General features: G+C 67.3%; 1 protein-coding gene across 8 annotated transcripts in view; it reads left to right on the top strand.

The window, feature by feature from the left end:
• Window positions 1–17169, top strand: part of TBC1D22A (TBC1 domain family member 22A) — a gene marked incomplete at its 5' end in the record, with an annotated part of 97805 nt that extends 80636 nt beyond the window's left edge. For 7 of the 8 annotated variants that reach the window (XM_084254508.1, XM_084254502.1, XM_084254506.1 and 4 more), the window contains 2 exons: window positions 10933–11028; window positions 16760–17169. In XM_084254508.1, the coding sequence (XP_084110634.1) occupies window positions 10933–11028; window positions 16760–16888 (225 nt within the window). In that variant the 3' untranslated portion in view covers window positions 16889–17169. The remainder of the gene's footprint in view (window positions 1–10932; window positions 11029–16759) is intronic. The other variant, XM_084254504.1, reaches the window with a different exon arrangement.
• Between the last annotated feature and the right edge of the window lie 3219 nt (window positions 17170–20388).

Below are 20388 nucleotides of genomic sequence, written 5' to 3'. Positions count from 1 at the left end.
GCTCTGAACGGGGTGTCTGTGAGTAGGACCTGCCGGCTCTAAGGGCTCCTCAAGCCCTGCTCGGGACACGGGGCCTCCAGACCCGTTGAGAAGCCTCCGTTCGTCCAGGCCCCGTGTGGGGCGGCTCCTCGAGGCTGTGGCTCGCCGGCACAGGCCTGAGGCGGCGCCCTGGCACAGAGGCACCCAGCCGGGCGGCGGCCCTAAGGTGTGCGGGCTCCCTGCCAGGTGGGCCTGGTGCAGGGATGCGGGCGCAGCCCTGGGAGACCGTCCCCTGCCCGGGCCATGGTCCCGTGTCTGCCGCCGCCTGCTGGGGACCGCTCTCCGGGCCTGTTCTGCCCTCGCTTCCCTGGCCCCTGGCGGGCTGCTGCGCCGTCACCCTGCGGGTCGCTGCAGGAGTGTGACCCCGACGCGGGCGGGCCGGGCGCACAGCAGGGCAGCACCACCAGCCCATGCCCTGTGCTGGCGACCCCTCCCAGGCGCCACAGCACCGCTCTCTGTGAAGCAGGCGGCGCTGAAGCTGATGGATTGGGCTAATCTAATAAACCGGAGAAGCAGGTCTCCTTACAACATGCTTTTTCATAAGCCCATTAAGCGCTGAGGCGCTAGGCTTCGCGCCCGCCTCCTGCAGGAAGCAGACATAGATCACTGTCAGCCGGGAAGGACTCAGAAGCCAGAAGATTCAGCAGGCCGCCGCGTGGCTGTTCCAGGGCGGCGCGAGAGGGACGTGTCTCCCCAGAGCCGGGGCCTGTCCTCCTTGCAGCATTTAAAGGCAACTCCGCCGTCCTTGCTGACCTTCCTTCCTGGTGTTGCCGTCGGGCTGGGTTTGAGCAGCCCCAGGGCCCACGCAGCGGTGCTCCCGCGGGACAGGTGGTGGTGCTCCCCACACTACGCGCCCGCCGGCGAGCGGTGCCTCCGACCCACCTCGCTGCCCCTGTCTTGGCCCCCCAGCCCACCCGGGTGCCCGGTCTGGGCCCCAGAGCCAGGCCAGCTGTGCCCAGGCCCTGCTGACCTGCAGGCAGGACGGGGTAGCCCAGTGAAATCTCCTTCCCCGCGGGACTTCCTGAAGCCTGTGACCCGGAGCGTCCTCGGCACTTGCGGGCAGGGCGGTCGCTGGCACCTCAGGGTGGCCTCCCTCTGCCGGGCTTGATGCCCCGTCCTGGGTCCTGGACGACACCCTTGCCGCTGTCCCTGTGTGTGTCCCGCTGCCCCCAGGTGCCGGGAGGTTTCTGCCACCCGCCTGCGCTCTGCGGGCCGCACTGGCTGGGAGGTGACCCTCACTTCTGAGGGGGTGGGGCCGAGCAGGTGTGTGGCCCCTGGCCCCAGGGAGTGCGTGAGACACAGCGGGTGTTTCTCTCCTTCAGCTGCGGCCAGGTGCTGCCCTGCGGGGCCGCCAGGGTCACCTGCTGAGGCAGGACGCGCCCCCCCAGGTGTCTGACTCCTCCACCCAACAGCAAAGAAGTGGCTGCACACAAAGAAATAGCTCAATATGCATTAAGCCCAGGTTATTTTTTAGAAACTATTGTCAGTTTTTATTTTTTGACTATTAAAAAGGGGCATACATATGCAAATGCGGTTTAATCAGCCCGGCTAACCTTTCAGCCAGCTGATGTGTGCCCTGAAGGCCGCCTCCCCTGGGGTGGGGGGCTCTGGGGGCGCAGTGTGGCCCTCCTTCTGCCTGACCTCAGAGCCAGGCTTTGTGCCTGAAGTCTCCAGGGCCCAACTCTCCTGTCCTTGCACCCCCAGGCTGCCTGTGAGGCCCTTGGTTGGCCTTGTGTGGGGCTGCAGGGCTGGGGCTGCTGCAGCTGCTGGGAGGGCAGCCCTAGGGGCCCGGCCCTAGTCACCGTGGGGTCTTGGGATGGGACAGGGCGGTGCCCCTCCATCCCCTCTCTGGTGGGGATGTGGGCTGACCTGACGCCCCTTCCTGGGTGTGTGGCTGGCTGCATGTGCTGGCCTCTCGCCTCCTGGCACCGTGGCCCAGGTGCCCGTGCACACCGCTGCCCAGGGCTGGCCAGGCCCGCGTGTCTTCTCCGGCCAGGTCTGCAGCATCCCGATGTCCCAGCGCCTGCTCTGGCACCCCTTCTGCCTGACGCGCCTGGAAGGGCCCTCGGCTGGGCTCTCGAGGCTGTGTCCCTCCACCCTGAGGCCGTGGCCTGCTCAGTCTGACAGGACAGCTCGGGAGGTGGGCGTGGCTCAGTCTGACAGTTCAGCCCGTTCCCAGAGCCCATGGCTGACAGCCGCCGAGGGCTCCGGAGATGCCCAGAGGGTCACCAGTTCCACTGAGCCTGCGTGACAGGCCCTCCTGGGGCCCCTGAAAGAACAGGGAGCACAGTGTCCAAGAAAAACTCGGGTGCTGTCTAGTGGGGACCTGCCTGCACAGGGGCTCTGGGAGCACATTCTGCCTGTCTTGCCCCTGGCTCCGGCACTGGCGGAGGCTTCCGGACCTCTCCCGGCTTCCTGCCGCCAGGGCCCTCGGGTGCAGCGCAGCGCCTCTCTGCAGGGCCTCCCCGCGGTCTCACCGTGTCTGCGAGACCCCAGGCCCTGAGCTCGTGTTCACAGGGCCCGCTGGGGTTCAGGCCTGAAGGTTTGCGGGGGGTGCGGTGAAACCCACAGCTCTCCGGCGCACATGGGGCTGCACTCTGTGAGCCGCTGCAGGCCTGGGCTCCGGACGGGCCCCGGTCAGCACGAGGAGGCGGCCCTGCCGCTCTGGGCTGGCCGCGTGCCCTGAAGGTCGCTGTGCTACAGAGAACAGGACGAGCAGAGCCAGGTCCCTGTGGGGTGTCCGGACCGCGCCCTTGGGAGACAGGTGACCCAGCCGGGTCTGTGTCGGGTGGCGTCTGCCTGACGTGCAGAAGTGGGAGTTCGCGTCCTCCGCACAGAGCTGCGGCTGCACGGTCGTGGGCGGCCTCCGTGGCTCGTGGCCCCGTGGGCTTGGCCCTGCCTGCAGTGGGGCACGGCCAGCCTGCCGTCCTCAGGCCCGTGGGGCAGTCACTGGGAGCACCTGGGCACCCACCACCCCAGACTCTCTCCTTCCTCGGCCCCTCGTGGACAGTGTCAGGAGCGAGCTGCTTTAATGACGTCTCGGAACAAACATTTGCTCTAAAGTTGTCTTCGCCGCCTCTGCAGCTGACGGTGCTTTTAGAACAACGAGCTTGCTGTGCGCTTGAGTCTGCGCCTGAGGAGGAGCCGGCGTCTGAGAGGAGTGTCCGTGTTTTCTTGAAGGAGGGAGGCTCTGTTACGAGTTCAGGTTCTTTGGCGTGTCTTTGGCTTCTGCTCCCTCGGTGGAAGTTCGAGTCCTGCCCCCAGCTCGGAGCTGTGCCGGCCCAGACGCGGCTTCTGCTGGGCCTTAGTCTTTGGGCTGCTGCTGTGGCCGCCTGGCCAGGCCCTACAGTCAGAGGACAGACGGCCCCACGGAGGCCGCCACCCGCCCCGCTCCTCTGCTGGTTCCGTCCAATCTGAAGGCAAAGCTGTTGTGGGTTTTCTGGATTGGGCAGTGCTGATAATAAAAAGATGTGATTCCTGCAGCCCCCTCCTGCGTCTGGCCCGCTGGCCTGCCAGGTGCCGCCCTTTAAAAAGCTCACGCCAGCCACTGCCTCTCCCCAGGACTTAGAGGCAGGAGAAAGCCGGGTAATGGGTTCAGTGCCAGCTCGCTCAGGCATTGTGTGCAGATGAATACATCCTGCCGCCGCCTTTGTTCAGGCTGGTGGGCAGGAGCCCAGCGGGCAGCAGGGGACGGCCCTCACACTGGGCCTGGCGGGCCTCTCTCCTCCTGAAGAAGGCCCCTCCGTGGGAGCCTGCCTGGACTCCGCCTGGGCAGGAGCCGTCGCAGATGCCCGGAGGCGCGGGGGGCAGGGGTGGTACTGTCAGGCGGCTGTGCCCTGGGGGTCAGGCCCCCGGGACGGGTGTGTGTGCATCCTCGGGATGGGGCTCATCCTCAGCCGGGGAAGGTCAGGGCTCCTCCTTGGAGGTCACGGCTCAGGCTTAGGGGTGAGGCTCATCCTGGGGGTGGGGTCAGGGGCTGGGAGCAGGGAGGGGTGTGGCATCCTCGGGGGTCAGGGCTCAGGCCGGAGCCTGTTCTCTAATAACTTGAAATAGTAACTTGAGAGAAGCAGATCGGTGCCCCCCCAGCTCACCTGCACTGTGGGGGGACGTCTGCCGGGTCCTCTCCCTGCTGCACACGGCCCACCCGTCCATCTGTCCGTGTGTCCATTGTCCATCCGTGCTTGCTTGCTCCTCGGGCGCCTGTGTGGCTGTCTCAGCGCTGCTTGTTCCTGCTGGACTTTCAAAGCCAGGGAGAGCCCCCGCTGCCTGGGTCCTCCCGAGAGAGCTGGCCCGGGAGCCTGTCATCCCCAAGGGGGTCACAGCGGGCACCCTTGGCCAGTAGGCCCAGGCAGGGACCCTGGGGAGGGGGGCTTAGCTGTCACAGCCCCAGGCCGGCTGCCGGAGCCCTGGCTTTTGTTTTCTGGTCGGGCCAGCAGTGGGGGAACTGATGGGCAGAAGTCGGGTGCCAGTGGGGGACCAAGCTGCCCGCTTTGCCAGGCCTGTCTCGCCAGGGACGGTACCTGCTTGTGGCACCAGAGCCCTCGGACCTCGCCACGCCTCCGTGTGGCCCGCCGTCTGGGAGTCGACCTGCTGCCCGTGCCCTGCCCTCCGCCCTGGCGGCATTACCCGCCGCGCGTCGCGGTGGGCGCTGGCCCTTGGAGGCCTGCTCAGCAGCTGGGCGGGGTGCACCGCCGGACGAGGGGCCCTTCAGGGTGCTCGGCGGTGCCCCCTCCCAGCAGGCCCTCCCTCAGGCCTGGCCGCCCAGCCCTCCCGTCAGGCGCGCCTGTGGCGGGCACTGAGGCGCCTGCACTGCCCCCGCCCCCTCCCGCAGGGCCGGAACCCCGGGGGCTGCGCCAGTCACGGCCATGTTAGCAGCGAAATGTGATAATTGATGAATATCTGTGGAAATGGATATGATTGTATCCTCTTTAATGAGCTAACAATTTCATGCTGAAATCTCAGCAGTGCTATTGTTTAGAACAAAAGGAGACATGCAAATGAGGCCAGGGCTCAGATTCGGTGGGAACAATGCAGCAGCCTCTTTATTGGACCCATTAATTAATTCCCCATCAGCCAGTTTCCCTGGGAATGAACTAGAAAAATAATTAAAATGATACATGAGGTAAGAAGTTTAGAAATTCAAAAGGTGAAGGCGAGAATTAGTTTAATACATAATTAGACATATTATTTGTGACTGCACCTTTTTTTTTCAAGTGTGGTTCACTGAGGCAGTGGGACCCTATTTTTAGTCCTGGAGAGCGAGTAAATGCCAGTTGGGGTGGTTTTTCAACTGATAGAGGCTCATAAATTTTGTGGATGACATTAAGTGGCTAATTATATTGTACATTGTTTAAATAAGTCCGGTGGCAAAAGTCTAATAATACAACAAAAGTTGCAAAAGCAAGTTTTAAAGGGAGTTCATTTGACTAAATCACCCACTGAAGTCCTGGGTGTTTAGACCAAACTGGCAGAGTTTCAGCGAAGACGCTACAGGCTTGTGGCACTTTAGTTGCGAGTTGGGTCCCGCGGATGCTGGGGTGGCCCCCCCGCTGGGAGGCGTGCTTCGGGGCCTCCGCCCGGCCCTGCCGGCTGGGGCGCTGGGCACAGCTGTGTGCAGAGCCGTCCCCGCTGCCAGCCGCCCTGGGCGGCCCGGCCTGGTGCCCGCCGCTGTGGCCCCTGGTCCGGTGCGGCCGGGGCCAGAGTGCCGGTCGCGGGCTGTGAGTCCCTGTCACCCGGACTCCGTCCTGGAGACGCCAGCAGCTCCGCAGGCATCTCGGGCATGGCCAGCTGCCGAGGCCGCGCCGGGGAGCCCGGGGGTGTCTTCTGCTGCTGTGACTGACGGGCGTGTGGGCACTGCCTGCTGTCCGCCATCAGTGCTTTGCACCAGTTCGTCTGGCTGCCCCGTCTGGTCCAAGGCTGGGGCCACCCCGGTTTGTAGGGGGCTCCTGAGGCTCAGGGGAGAGGTGCGCTCCACCCCTGGGGCCCCAGGTCCGCGTTCAGCAGCCCTTTGTCCCCTGGGCCCTGGAGGCTGGGGGCCCCGGCCCCCCCAGACTTTCCGGCCCAGAAGTCGGCTGCACCCGCTTTGCGTCTGTGCTTTTGCAGTCAGAGGTGAAACGGGAGTTAGCATGGGGCCGGGGCGAGGCCCAGCGCCAGCTCTGTCCTTGCCTCGCCCGCGGGACTGTCCGCCGGTGTCCAGCGACTGCTCCGTCAGCCCGCGCAGCCGCGCGGCACTTTGCGGGGCAGCAGCCGGCCCTGGTGTGCGGGCGTGGCTTTCCCGCTGGCTTTCTGATCCCATCGGCTGCAGGGACCGTCGGCCTCGGAGGCGGGAGCAGCGCCCTGGGTGGGTGCGGGCCCGGGAGCGCGTGGGTGTGTGTGTGGGGCCGGCACCCCCTGCCCAACGGCGTCCCTGGCTGTGCGCCGCACGCGTGGGGAGCAGCTGTCCCCTTGGCCTTTCCGCGTCCTGGGGGAACCCTCAGTTCCCGAGGCAGGAGCCCCTTTCTCTTAGCCCTAGGGTTGTGCTCACAGGGGCTGCGGGGCCTCGGAGCGTCCGGCAGCCAGAGGTGGAGAGGCTGGCCCGGAGGGCAGCTGCCCAGGGCTTTGCGAGGCGGCCTCACGCTTCCCGGCAGACCCTCTTCCTGTGGCAGCGCCTGGTCCCGCGGGTGGGGGGGAGGGGCGGGACACAGGCCGCTTCCCGCTCCCGGGGGTCCGGCTTCCGCTCCTGGGCTGCGTGGCTGCACTACGGCCAGGAGGCCCGGGGAGTGGGCAGCCCGGCTGGGCTCTGGACTGGACGCCTGCTGGGTGCTGCCGGTGAGTCGTGGGCCCCGCCCTGTCTTGTTCGGGTGAGGGGAGTGCGGCACCGTCCTTCCTGGTGGCACGTGTCGGGGTTCCACGGGCGGCAGTGCCCCCACCCCGCAGGCCAGCCCCTCCGCCCTGCTGAGGGACGGATGCTCAGGCCACTGTGGGGTCCAGGGTCAGGTTTGAATGTAAAAGTGAAAATCCTGAATTTGTTAAGGGCTTTCTTTGGGGCTGGAACATGCAGGAATTTTCTGTCCCTCTCAATTCTCTCTTAAAATTTAATGCTGCCATAAAAATGATGGATCACAAATTATTCCAGGGAAAACGATATTGAAAGACTCTTGCAGCTGTCAGAGCAGGAGCGCGGGCCGGGCGGAGACAGATGCGGCCGGAGAACCGACGAGGAGACGGGAAATGGCGTCCTCGTGGGGGACACCGGTGTCCTCGCTCCGCGGTCGCGTCTGCCCCGAGCTCCTGCAGCGCCGGGCCTCCCGGGAGCACGCGGGGAAGCCGCTGGCAGCCGAGCTGTCGCTGGGCGGACCCACACCTGCCCAGAGGAGCCTGCCCCACACGGGCGTGGCCGGGTACCCGCGGGGGTGCTGCGCGTTGACGCCCCCTGGACAGCCCGAAGCCCCTGGGGGCCAGCGACTCTGTCCCATCGGGTGCTTTTGGACGCCATTCCGTGCGGCTGCTCAGAAGCGATGCGTGTTCTGACGCTTGGGTTGACCCCAGCGCAGGGATGGAGAGGCCCAGAGCCGACGAGGCCCCGGGCCCTGCCCCTCCCGGGGAGCCAGCCCAGCCCTGCGGGGGTGCGGAGACCAGGCCCCAAAGCCCGGCTCTGCCCTCGCCCAGGCCAGCTGCCACACCTCAGGAGGCCTTGGGAGAAGGGACCCCGCGCCGGGGGCTTCCCGTTGGCGACGTCTCCATGACAACTCCGGAGGCGCTGGAAGCAGGCGATGCGGGACGTTTCCTCGGGGAAATAGGCTCGTTGTGAAATGGTCGTTGTGGTTCCCGAGCCAGGTCCACACCACTGACCCCTTCCCTGTCCACTGCTGGTCTGCCGCACAGCTGGTCTTTTCTCGGACCACAGCGACCGTCCCTGGGCCGCTGCGGGTGGGGATCACTGACACGCCGAAGCCCAGGCCGCCCTCAAGGGCAGGAGCTCGCGGTCCGGTCCAAGTGCTGCCTCTGCCTCTGCGTGGCCGACCCGCCGGCTGTCCCTGGCCCAGGCTGCTCGGCGGCGTGCAGGTCACAGTCCCGCGCCTGCCGGGCCCTACGGGGCGGCTGTCTGGCTCTGCGCGCCCCGGCTCTGCCTTCCTGGCCCCCGCTCTGTGCGGCCCGGCGGCCCGGCGTCGTTCCTCAGGAAATCACAGCAGAGGCTTTGCTTGCACGGCCGAGCCGGCGCTCCTGATCCCGGCAGAGCGGGCGGTTCCCGCCCGAGCGGCCGAGAGCCCAGCTGCACGCACACGAGGCCGGACCCGCGCCGGTGCCAGAGGCCGTTGGTTTTTATTTCAGTGCCAGAAATTACAAGGAAAGCTTAATGGCGCAATTAAAGGTGAAAAATTGTTCCTTTTATCACAATTTCTCTATTATGAAAACGAGGAGGGAGCTGTTCCTTTGCCCGGCTTCCTGCAGTCCAGAAAGTGCGTCACACAGAAGGAATTTGCCTCTAGCTAACCGCGCAGTGGTCCTGGGCCCACGGGCTGTCATTCCGGCAACAAAACCAGTTCCGCTGCGGCACCTGATGCAGGCCGGTGCCCGAGACGGTGCCCTGGAGGCCGGGGGCTGCCTCCGCCACAGTGGGGGGCGCAGGGCCTCGGGGGCATCCTGCCCCAACAGCCCCGCTCCGTGGGGGGCGGGCCAGCTCTGAGATGGGGGTGCCCTGGGCCTCGGGGTGGGTGGGGACAGGGGCTGCCTTGCGCCTGCGCCCGGGACCCGATTGACGAGGAAGCGATGGGGCTGGAGCCGGGCCCCAGACGTGACCGGCCCCTCCGCGCGACACATCTCAGGAAAGATCAGATCAGCCCCCGGGGGGTTTTCTTTTTCTTTATGAAAAACCCTCAACGCGCCGACGAGCTGCTGCGCGAAGCGAAGTCGCTCCTGTCACTTCGCCACGACCAGACTCCGCCGAGTCTGCAGCTTTGTTTGCCGTCTTGCTTCAGCACTTCTGTTGATTTCTTATTTAGAAATTAAGATTTATGTCGCTGCTGCAGCGCCCTCCCTCTGCGGGGGCCACCCTCCCGCCCACGCGGTTCGTGTCTGCGGCCGCCACTGGCTGGCGCGTTTGCACGGACGGCTGGAGTCACGCGAAGGGCCTCCGGCTTTGTGCAGGCGGCGCGCTGGCGCGTCTTCGCGGCCCGCTGGATGGCTTCGCTCACGTGCCCTGCCGGCGCCGGGCCGGGTGGACGAGCCGCGCTCCCTTGTGTGTGAGGCGCCGGGCTGGAGGGGTGCGGCGGCCGCTGCGGTTCCTGGCTCGCGCTCAGCCATCCGTCTCCTACCGGCACCCGCGCTCCTGGGTCACGCGTGGGGAGCATCCGGTGCCACCGCCGCGCCCCCTCCGTGCAGAGCCCTGGGGCCCCGGGCCCTGCTGACCCGCCCCCAGCTCCTCTTGGCCCGGGTTGGGCCTGGCACACCCGCGCACTTCGTCCTGTTGCTGGGGTGTGGCCACTTTCCCCGGTCACGCTCGGCTCTGCCTGCCAACTTGTCCTTTCACTTGGATAGTTTCTCATGTCGGTCCTCGGGGTGCACAGACTCTGCCCCGGCGCCGGGCTGGCCCCGGCGCCCGCGCGTGCGCTCAGCCTTTGGTCACGCGAGTGCTGCACCGTCTGTCGTCAGGGCTGCCGAGTTTTACATTTCCCGCCTGACGCTTTGGGTCTGGCTTTCGCACGCCGTGTCCCGATCCCCCCCCCCCCCCCGCCCCGGGCTGTGCGGCACGAGCGGGGGCTCTGGGGTGTGTTTGCCACGCGGCTCAGGTGTGTGTGGACTTGCCGGCCGGCTGAGTCAGGACGGAGCGGGGGCCTTGTGCCCAGCGCCCCCCGCCCCCTCCCCCCCACCGGGTGCCGCGAGTCCTGTGCGCCCGCACCCTCCCTGTCCTCGGGCTTCTCATGCCGTTCTGGTCTGTTCCACAAGACCGACTTTAGCGCACGCATCGCCTTCCACGGCACAGGCCTGCTTGGAGTTTTGTTGGAAATGAGGCGAATCTGAACCCGGGCGTGGCCGCCGCACGCCTCGGCGCCCTGTCTCTGGGGCTCGCTGCCGCTTCTGGCTTCGAGAGCTGGACGAGCAGGTGCAGCTGGGCCGCGGGGCGGAGGCGGGTGGCCCAGGAGGCTCCCTTGCGTCCAGCCTCGTCTGCGCCCACGTGGGTTTGGCGCCCCAGTGGGCATTTCTCATTCGTCCTGGGAAAACCAAGCAGGAGATGTCGTTTGGAGCAGGCTTGGGGGCAGTGCCCGCAGCGCTGGCAGAAATAAATGCAATTTTCCCCTAAAGAAAACCACCTCTGGCACAAGCCTCAAGGCAGGTCGGCAACAAAGTCCCAAGGAGCGTGAGTGCCAGCGGGGCGTGCCCCCAAGAGTGGGCGGGGGCTCAAGCTGCCGTGGCCCCGGGGCCGGCGCAGGCGGGAGCGGCCGGCAGATGAGCGGGCCGCTGCGCGGACGGGCAAGGGAGGCCTCGCAGGCCTCACGTGGTCATATCGGGGTGGAGGGCCCCGGGCTGCGGGGTCGGCCGCAGTCAGCGCGACAGGACTCGGCCTGGCCGCCCCGGCTCTGGGGACCCGCCGGCCGCTGCGGGCTGAGGGGCCGCGCGGGCTCCCCGCGGGAACAGCCGCACGTTTTCAAGCAGCTTCTGGCCGCAGGCGGCGTCGGCTACTAAACGTAGTGTGGCCAGGTCTGGCCTGCGTCCCCGGGGCCCCGCCTCGGCTGTCTGGAGGAGGTGGCGCTTGGGGTCGCGCCGGGGCCGTCTGCCCACTCGCCTGTGCCAGCGGCTGGCCTGACCGGGCGGCATCCGTGGGACGAGTCTCGAGGGCCAGCGGCCTGGGCCTTCCGAGGGCCTGTGGCCGGGGCAGGACCCTCACCCACGCCTCCCGTCTCGCTCTCCCCACAGGCCGAGCCCGAGGGCTTCTCCCGCTTCCACCTGTACGTCTGCGCCGCCTTCCTCGTGCGCTGGAGGAGAGACATCCTGCAGGAGAGGGATTTCCAGGTAAGAGCGGCTTGGTTCTCCGTGGAGAGATGTTTACTAGGATTTAGCTCGTGGGGTGATGATGGGAGATTTTGGGGGGCGCCGCTGTGTTCATTGCCACCCTCCTGTGGCACACGGAGGCCCGGGCTGCGCCTGCGTCGGCCCGGGCGGCGGCATGTGGGGCTGTGCGGGTCAGCACGCGGTGTCCATGGCTAGCTCGGGGTGTGGGCCGCAGGGGCGGTGTCCGAGGCCCGTGGCCCGGTGGTGGTGGTGCAGGCGCCTTCGGTGGGGTTCTGCGGGGCTGCCTCGGCCTGTGTGCTCTGGTTCCTTTGGCAGCAAATGTCACGAAATGCCAAGGCAGAGATCAATCATCTTTACCATTGTAAGACATTTCAAAGACAAAATTGGGTCAATTGGCAGCTAATCTCTAAGCGGGTTCTTGTGCCTCCGTGTGCTCTGAGCGCCCCTCCGCTTGCTGGCCCGGGGGCTGCGTGTCTGCGGGACCTACTGGCCGCTCGAGCCTGCTGTGGCCATCGCTCGGAGGGCCCGCCCCGGCCTCCTGCAGCCCAGCGTGCGTCCCGAGCTTCTCAGGAGAGGGGCCTGCCCAGCAGGGGACAGGTGGGCAGCAGAGCCTGCAGGCAGGGGCAGGCTGGGCTGTGGGGGGCATCAATGCCTGAGAGGCTGGTCAGTGTGGCCCCACGGCTGCTCTGACCTGCCACACCCAGGACCCTCACAGCTGCCGCCTGAGGTCTGGCAGGGCCTCGCGGGGCCACTGGGCTTTGACTCAGGCTGGAGGTTCCTCCTTGGGGGTGCGCTCTCAGAGGAACGGGGAGGCCTGGCGCTGCCTGGCAGAGAGCAGCGGGGCCGGCCCCTCTGGGCTCCTCTGGACTCCAGCCGAGGCCAGAGGCGCAGGTGGCCTGACTGCTGCCTCTGGCAGGTGGGAGGGCCGCGGGGGCTGGGGGGCAGAGACAGGAGGAGCCCACCCTTGGGGTTCTGGCCGACCCCTCTTTCTGCAGGGGGCTGCGCAGGCTCCTCCCTGCTGCCCCAGTGCCCCTGGGGGCCCTGACTTTCTCCAAGGGGCCTTCTCGGGGTGCGGGGCTGAGGCTCAGAGAACAGGGCCTGTCGTGTCGGAGGGCAGCCAGGTCTCTTCCTCCGGCTGCCCTGGAGAGAAGCCCCGCCCCTCCAAGTGGCTGCCCGAACAGCACTGGTGGCTCGGCAGTGACCCTTCCTGCTCTGCGGTGGGCGGCGGGGTCTGCCGCGGGTGCTGCCCGCACCTGGTCTCAGTGTGGAGCCCGCTCCTCTGCGGCCTGGGAGGCGCGCTCTGCTCCCTTCGTCCATCTGTCCATCTGCTCGTAACCCAGAGGCTCATTGCTGCAGCAGCCTCGCCTGGCCCTGCCAGCTCAGGCACCGGCGAGGGAGCACAGTGACCACAGGCGTCTGTCCGGGCGGCCTGGAGCGCAGGCCCGGGGCCAGTGTCCAGGTCTGGGGCCGCCGCCCAGAGGGTGCCAGCCGCACTGCCTGAGGACACCGGGGGGCCCGTGTGCTCTCTAGGCTGGGGGCACCCAGGGGACCCCTCAGGGCCCTCAAAGAGAAGGGGGAGCATGAGGGGCGCTGGTGCGTATTACCCTGCGGGGGGAGGGCCCTCGAGGGCGGGGCTGGCCCTTGAGATGACGGAAGGGGGGGCTTGCTGCAGCTGCTGTTGCTGCATACACATGGGCACACACGCACACACACGCATGCACACACATGCACCTGCGCACACTTGCCCTCAGACTCCGCGGAACAGGCAACGGAAAGGCCTGATCCTGTCCTGTTTTGCTCTCTGACGAACCAGCCCTTCCTCCTGCGGGCTGCGGTGGTTCTGCTGCTGTGCTGGTGGTGGCTGCCTCCCATGTGGCAGGCGTGGCCCTGGCTGGGCGTGCGTGCTGCACGCTGTCAGCGCTTGGCGCGGGCTGCCTCTCCACCTCGTGTCCCCATGGGATGCACAGACCCTGGCCCTGCAGGCTGGCTTTTTGGGGGACATGTCAACCTGCAGGATGGACAGGCCCTTCCAGGCTGTGCCTTGTGGCCGGCCTCTGACCAGGCGCCCCCTGCTGGCTACAGGGCTGGGAGGGGTGGGGTCTGGCCGTGGTGCAGGGGTGGGCAGCAGCTCCAGGTGGCCGGTGCCACCATGCCCACGCTGCACCCTGGCCTGTGCTGTGGCGGCCACAGCTCCTGTGCTGCACCAAGGTGGCCTGTTCTGCCTGCTGGGAGGTGGCCTCTCTGCTCAGCCCTGCTCCTCTGGCCTGGCGCCCGTGGCTTCCCGATCCTCCCAGAGGTCTCCATCGGGCCAGCCTGCCCGGAGGTGACGCCCGGGGCAGCCGGAGCCAGGCCTTGGCAGCGTCTCTCCCTGTGCGTTTCTGCCTGGGAATTCGTCTTGCTGTTAAAGTGATCCTTCCACTCAAGTCATTAATTGAAAGGCCCTTATTACCTCGTTACTGGTGTTTGATACCTAAGGCAGATCGGCTTGGAGAGCCTCATCTGTTCCCTCCCCCAAGAAGCGTAATTGCATCCCCACCTCGTTAGAATGCCGCTTCCCGCACGCCCACCTCCTGCCCACTGACCTGTGTGCCCCTCACGGCTCCGGCCCCGGGCACTGCCAGCCCTGGAGGTGCATTCAAGCAGGAGGTAGGAGGCTGGGTGGCCGCAAAAAGCCCCCATTTCCTGGAGACCAGCCCTCCCACCTGGGGGGCTCTGGCCCCCTCAGAAGCCTCCCTCCTGGGCGGGTCCGGTTCAGGTTTCGTCTGCCCTTTCTCACATCGGCCCTCTACGGGCAGGCCAAGAGCCTCTCAGGGAAGTGAGAAGCCAGGGGGCAGCCCGTGGGTTCTCTCCAGGCCCCTGTGCCTCTGCCACCTGCCCCCTCCAGCCCATTCTGCAGCCCCTGCCCCGCAGCCTGCCCGAGTGCCCACACCCCTGTGTCCCTGCTGCGGGCTTGTTCAGCAGCAGCTGGTCTCCGGGCGAGACCGCAATAGAGGGGCCGGGGCAGTGCCTGTGGGCCTTGGCGTGGGGCCACCCTTACCCGGGAGGCGATGGCCAAGGGTGCACTGTCCCTTCCCTCCAAAGCCCCCAGACCAGGTCCCTGCGGGTGCCTGGACCAACCTCCCCGCGCCCGCCCCCAGGGCCCCAGCAGGAGGTGAGGATCCTTGGCGCGTCTCCACCCTGATGCCCCCGAGAGTGAAACGAGAGGAGGGGGTGAGGGAAGGTGCCGCCTCACGCCCCACGTTCCACCCAGAAAGCCCTCGTGCGCGCGGGGTGTTCATTCTGTTACCCTAATTAGTTTGAGGATTTTCAGGGCAAACAAGATAGGATTTCTCTATTCAATTTTGGGGTGTTTGTTTTTTGAGGTAAAGCACACAGAGGCCGTTGCATTGATCTTTTAATTCCTCATGCAAAGAAAATATCTTTGCTCTTCTCTCATTTGTGTGTCGAATTCTCAGCGAGGGTCGTCGGCCCAGCCAGACTGGGCGTGGGCGCAGCTGATGTGTCCGCCTGGCGTGGCGTTGCCATGCCAGGCACGCGCACCGGTCCTCGTGCCCTTCTGCAGGGCACCGGGACCCCCCCCCATAGGGCCAGGCAGCTCGAGAACCTCTGGCCCGGGCACCCCCGCGGGGACTCCCCAGCCCGCCGAGCCCCGTCCCCGCCACCAGCCCACTGGGGCTCAGCGTCTGCCCTGGGCCGGCGCGGCAGTCTCTTCGGCCGCCGTGAACGCAGGACACAGGTGCTCCGGGCCTGTTATCCTCATCGCTGCGCTGAGGGGGGCCCTTGCGCCCCGTGATCAGACGCTGGGGCCTGGAGGTGCCGCATGGGGCCGAGGTGGGTTCGCCTGGGTTCGCGCCTGGAGCTAGCCCAGCGGACAGACGTGCCAGGGCCGCTCCTGCACGCTCCGCCCGGGCGCTGTCCCCCCACGCGCTGTCCCCTGGGCGACGGGTCTGGGAGAAGGTGCGGGGAGAGAGCCCGACCTTGGCCGTGGCCCGGTAGGGCCCCTTCTGTCTCCTGGGGACGGGTCCGGGACCGGAGCCCCCTCCCCACCCCTGCTGGGAGCAGGAGCTGGCAGCGCCCACCCTGCTGGCGCTGGGGAGACTCTGCTCTGCGAAGACCTCTGTGGACTGACCAGGCCACGAGGAGCCTCTGGCCCCAGAACTCCAGCCGCCGCGGCCGGGGTGCTCGGGGCCTGTTCATCCCGTGAAGGCAGACGGGATAGGTCCCCCAGCTTGTGACCAGGACGGGTTCGTGGCCCCGGGGCGAGGCCTGGCCCGTGCAGGAGCGTCTCCTCCTCCGGCTGCCCGGCCTAAGGCCTAAGGCCGCATCTCCCGCGCGCGGGGCCGGGCCTCGGGTCTCCTCCAGTCTGGGGCGGGTCCTTCATTCCGTCCTGCCGGTGTTGGGGGGAGGTTAAGGTTTCGGAGGAACGGCCCCTCCTCTTGGCTGGACGGGGCTGGGGCCGGCCGGGCCCTCCCTCCATCCTGGCCGTCCCCGGGTGTTCCCCGGCGGCCCTGCTGGCGCGCTGAGGCGTGCAGACGTGTAGCCCGCGCGGGCCGGGCAGCCCTCTTCAGAGAGAAACGGGCTTTCAGGGCGGGCTTGGCTGTGTTCCTTGCCTCCCGGAAAGGTCATCCGGATAGATTTTTCCTTCTTTAGCATTGCGGGCTGCGAGGCCCGGGCATTTCTATTCTCCCTCCATGCAGGGAACCCGGGGACTAAATTAGATTCTGAAATTGAGTGTGCAGCGGAGTCGGCGTGGCCGTAATGGGAGGGGATTGCTCCTCACCTTGCAAGCAGCGAGGTCGTGATAATATGGAGCGAAGTGGATTAAAAATAAAGCCAACGGTATTTATTTACGACCTGCCCAGAATTGGGTTGGCACCGTGTAAGTCGCCTCTAATGGTGAGAGACAGCAGATTGATGCTGATCTGTCCCCGGGGACACTCTGCCAGGGAAATTTGCTCCGTGAATTCAATTTAAAGGCCCCAGAAAGTATCCAAAATGCAAAAGGAAATGGGACCGAGGACGGGGCATCAAGCCAGCCCCAGCGCGCGGTCGTCGAGGGGGGCGGCCTGGGGCGGGGCGGGGGATGCAGGGCCCACGTGGGCGGCACGCGTCCGTCTGTTGAGAGCAGCACACCTGACGCGGGCCCACCTCCCGCGTGCCAGGCCTGGCAGCCCAGGAGGGAACGAGGAGCCCTGTCGCCAGGAAGCCGAGGCCCGCGCCCCGCCGTCCTGCATCCGCGCTGGGCGCCACCGCGGTCCTTCCAGCCACGTGGGCTGTGGGGGTCTCAGAGGGGCCCCACGGCAAGAGATGGCCAGGGCAGAGGTGGGCACAGTGGTGGGCCCCCCTCAGCTGCCCGGGACACCCGGGAGGAGGCTGCGAGGAGCGGCTGGGCAGGGTCTGCAGGCTGCTGCGTCCCGCAGGCGGGGCGCCGTGGGGCCTGCTGGTCTCTGCCACCTGTGGGGTGGAGGAGGGCGGCACCTCAGCCCAGAGCCCCAGCCCCTGCCCCGTGCCCAGCCCTGGCCTGAGGGAGGAGGGGCGAGGAGAGGCCGCAGGTGCGCCTGGGCAGATGCTCCGGAACCGCCGAGAGCTGCCCTGCGCTCCCTGACTTCCAGAGAGAGCCCGTCTGGAGCCCCTCCCGGCTGCAAGGCCTCGCCGCCCCCGTAGCCCCTCGGGCCCCTCCCCCCCGGGCCGCACGGTGCCCGCAGTGAGTCACCGGCCTCTCTCTCCCCAGGAGCTGCTGCTCTTCCTGCAGAACCTGCCCACGGCCCACTGGGGCGACGAGGACGTCAGCCTGCTGCTGGCCGAGGCCTACCGCCTGAAGTTCGCCTTCGCCGACGCCCCCAATCACTACAAGAGATGAGCCGGCCGGAGCGGCTGGGGGTCAGCCTGCCGGGAGCTGGCCAGGCGGGGCCCGTATGGGGTCCAGGGCCTGGCCGGGCGGGCGGCCTGTTTTCCGAGATACCAAAGAGAGCCAGGGAGGCCCAGCCGTGTGGGCCGAGACGGGTCCCTGGAGAGGCCTTGCCAAATGACCACCTCCGCCCGCCGGGGCCGAGGGCGCGCCCGCTGGAGAGGCCGCTGCCTGCCGCCGGGCCGCCGGGGCAGCCCCTTGCGCCTGCTTTGCAACGCAAAGTTCTATTCTGTTGAGTGAAAGAGAATAAAACACAAACTGAAATGTGAGGCACAGCCTGACCCCCGACCCCTGCCGTCCGCAGCCCCACGGCCAGTGCCTGTTGCTGGGCCCAAGCGAGGGGCCCTGTCAGGACCGCACCCCCATGCACCGTGGGGCCCCCCCACAGTGCTGGAGACGGGGGCTCCCGCCTGCGCAGCGGGCGCCTGGCACAGGTGTGTGGCCGGCGGGGACCGGATGGCCCTCCGGTCATGGCCACCGCCCTGACCCCTGCCGTTCTCGGGTCTCCTGCCTCGGCTGCCAGAGAGGGAGGAGGGGCTGGGGGGGCACGGCGGGGGTGCCTCTTTTTGTGAGCACTTCTTGGCTTGGGCCATTCCGTGGGGTGTGGCGTGAGCACAGGTGCCAGCCCCCCCACCCCACACACCCCCTCCCCCCCGGTCAGGGCCTCCTGTACCAGCACCCATCAGCCCCCTCCTGGGTGTCCAGCAAGAGTCTCCTGGGGCCCCGCCCAGTTGGCTGAGTGCCCCCCCATCGTGCAGCCCGATGTCGGGGACTCGGCAGGCCTGCCTGTCGGGGCGACTCGCTCTCCAGATGGGATCCCGGAAGCACAGAGCGGTCCGGGCCCCTCCTGCGAGCGTAATGGCGAAGGCCGCGTGAGGCGTGGGCGACCCGAGCCCGAGCAGGTGTGAGACACGGGCATGATGGGACGGAGCAGCCGCCGGCTTGGCCCTCGTCCCTGACTCCCCTTTGGGGGGCAGAGGATTTCGGGGGCTGCCCGCCTGCAGTCAGGGCCTTGGCCCAGCCCTGCGGCAGCCACGTCTCAGTTCTGGCCTTTGCTCAGGCCGCCCTCGGCCTCTAGGCCTGGCGGGGGTGGACGCTTGGTCTTGCTGAAGCCCACGGGGGCCTCAGGACCGTGGGTGACAGCAAAGCCAGCAGGGCCCAGGGAGAGGTTGAACCCCGAATCTTCCGGGTGCCCCATCCCAGGCACAGCACCTGACTTCTTAGCCGTAGTCTGCTCTTGCCTGCTTCTGCCGTGTCAGCGGGGTGGCTGCCCGTCCTGCGGGGAGGACCTCGCGCCCGTGGCCGTTCTCGTCCCTTTCTGTGGCGTGGATCCCCCCCAGGAGGGGCTCGCGGTCTGCCGTGCTCCTGGGGTGCACTTGGGCTGCCCCCGGGACACGGGCCCTCTCGGGTGTTCCTCTAGACGTGGCATTCCGTGGGGGTGTGTCGGCCACTCTCAGGCCGGCGCGGGGTTTGCCACAGTGGTTTCCATTTTAAACTTACGGGTGTGCGGGTCCCGGTCCCCCCACGCCCTCGGCGCCCGCCCTGCTGTGCCCGGCCAGCTGCCGTGTGTGGCCGCGGGCCCCCAGCGCCCCCCTGGCAGCACCTCCTGCCTGCCGCTGCCGGAGCAGGCAGCAAGGGGCCTGCCTCGGGCGTCTTGTTGGGCTCATTCCTCGGCATTTTTTCACATTAAAATTCCTGAAAAACCTGACTGACGACCGCGTGTTACTCGCCGCGCGCCCGGCGTGATCCGCGCGTCCCCGTGCTGTGCGCGGTGGCCTCTGCCTCGTCCCGTCGCTGTGGGGCTGCGAGGAGCGTCTGCCTTTCCGGGCGTGTCCCCCGGGCCTGGGGGGGCTTCTCCGTCACCCTCGCTGACCGCGGCCGCAGAGTGGCCGCAGCCCTCGGGCCTGTGGCTTTGCCAAGGCCGCCCTGGGCAGCTCAGCCCATTTTCCTGGGACCATCTTAGAAAACATAAGCTTAAGAATTTAAAATTCTGGGGATAAAAAGAAATAAAATAAAAATAAATAAAATTCTGGGGCTACATTTTAAAGATGGGCGCGTGGCTTCCAGGAGAGCGGAGGAAGGAAGCAGCGGGAGAGAGTAGCCGAGTCGGGGAAGCCGGGGGGCGGGGGGGTGGGACCGGCGGGGCCGCAGGCGCCCAGGGAGGCCCGGGCGTGACCAGCGCGCTCCTGCGCGCACCCGGAGGCGGCCGCCCTGCTGTGTAGACGGCGGCGGCACCATTAATGAGAAACCTCACTCGGGCTCAGGTCGGAGACAAGAGGATGAGGAAAGTCAGCGTGAGGGAGACAACCGGCCGGGCGTGGCCGGACCCCACGAGGTGCGCGGCGGGCGTTCACGAGGACAGAGGGGCCGCCTGGCGGAAGGGGCCCCCGGGGCCTGCCCTCAGCACGCTGGCAGGGGCTTCCCGGCGGGACAGGCCGCCCCGGCACAGCGGGACAGGGCCGCTCGCTGGGACAGGCCCGCTCGCCTGTGGCGCGAATGTGGCGGCGGCGCGGGGGGTGGGGCGGGGCGGGGGCGGGTGGTTACAAGTGAGATTCAGATGCGAGCGGCTGATCTTCAATTCTTCGTGGAAAGAATTTCGCTCCCCACGAGCAGAACGCGCGTTGACCCCGGCACGCGAGGCACGTCTGCAGACGGCCGGCCCGGCAGGAGCGCCAGCCGCGAGGCGTGTGCGGGCTGAGGCGGCCGCTGCGGGCGGTGGCCGCGGCACCGAGAGGGCCCGGGGCCGGAGCCCGTGTGCGCCGCGCCTGCACACGCGCGTGCACCCGGTGGGGGGGCAGGCACGGCGCGAGGCCGGGAAGGAGCGCCCAAGACTTGGCTGCGGCCGTGGGCGAGGCGAGAACGCGGAGCCTCGGCGTGGCCTGTGAGGAGACGGCAAACCCTTCAACGCATCTGAAGGACTAAGAAGATGGAAACAAATGGAAATTAAGAAGATGGAAAAAATGAGGGTGAAATGCAAAATAAAGCCCACCAGGCTCGCGCAAGCGCGGAGGAAGCTGAGGGGGTGGAGAGCGAGGCGAGGACACAGCGAAGCCGGGGGTGCAGCAGACTCGGGGTTCGGGAGCCGCCCCTGGAAGACGGCGGCCAGCGTGGTGCCCGGAGCATTCGCATCCCCGAAGGTTAAAATCCCCAGAACACACGTCTGGAAAATACGACTTAAATTTCTTCAGAAAGCGTTTACTCCCTCTCCGGGGCGCTGACGCAGAAACGCCCCGGAACACGCGGCAGCCGCTCGGCCGGGCGCGTCAGGAGAAGCCTTCCCCGGAGGCGGGCGGGCGGGCCTGGGGTGTGGGGAGCCGGCCTGAGGGGGTGGTGAGCAGGTCCCCGCTCCCCGGGCCTCCCTCCGCGCTCGCCTGCGGCCCTGGGGCCGGCGCCGCTGCTGTGACGGCGGGTGAGCTGCAGGCCGCGCCGCTGCAACGCTGACGGTTGAAAAG

Source organism: Talpa europaea (genome assembly GCF_964194135.1).
Source record: "Talpa europaea genome assembly, chromosome: 15".
NCBI lineage: Eukaryota > Metazoa > Chordata > Mammalia > Eulipotyphla > Talpidae > Talpa > Talpa europaea.
Note: the sequence above shows the minus strand (reverse complement) of the source record. Positions and strands in the feature narration are given on the sequence as shown.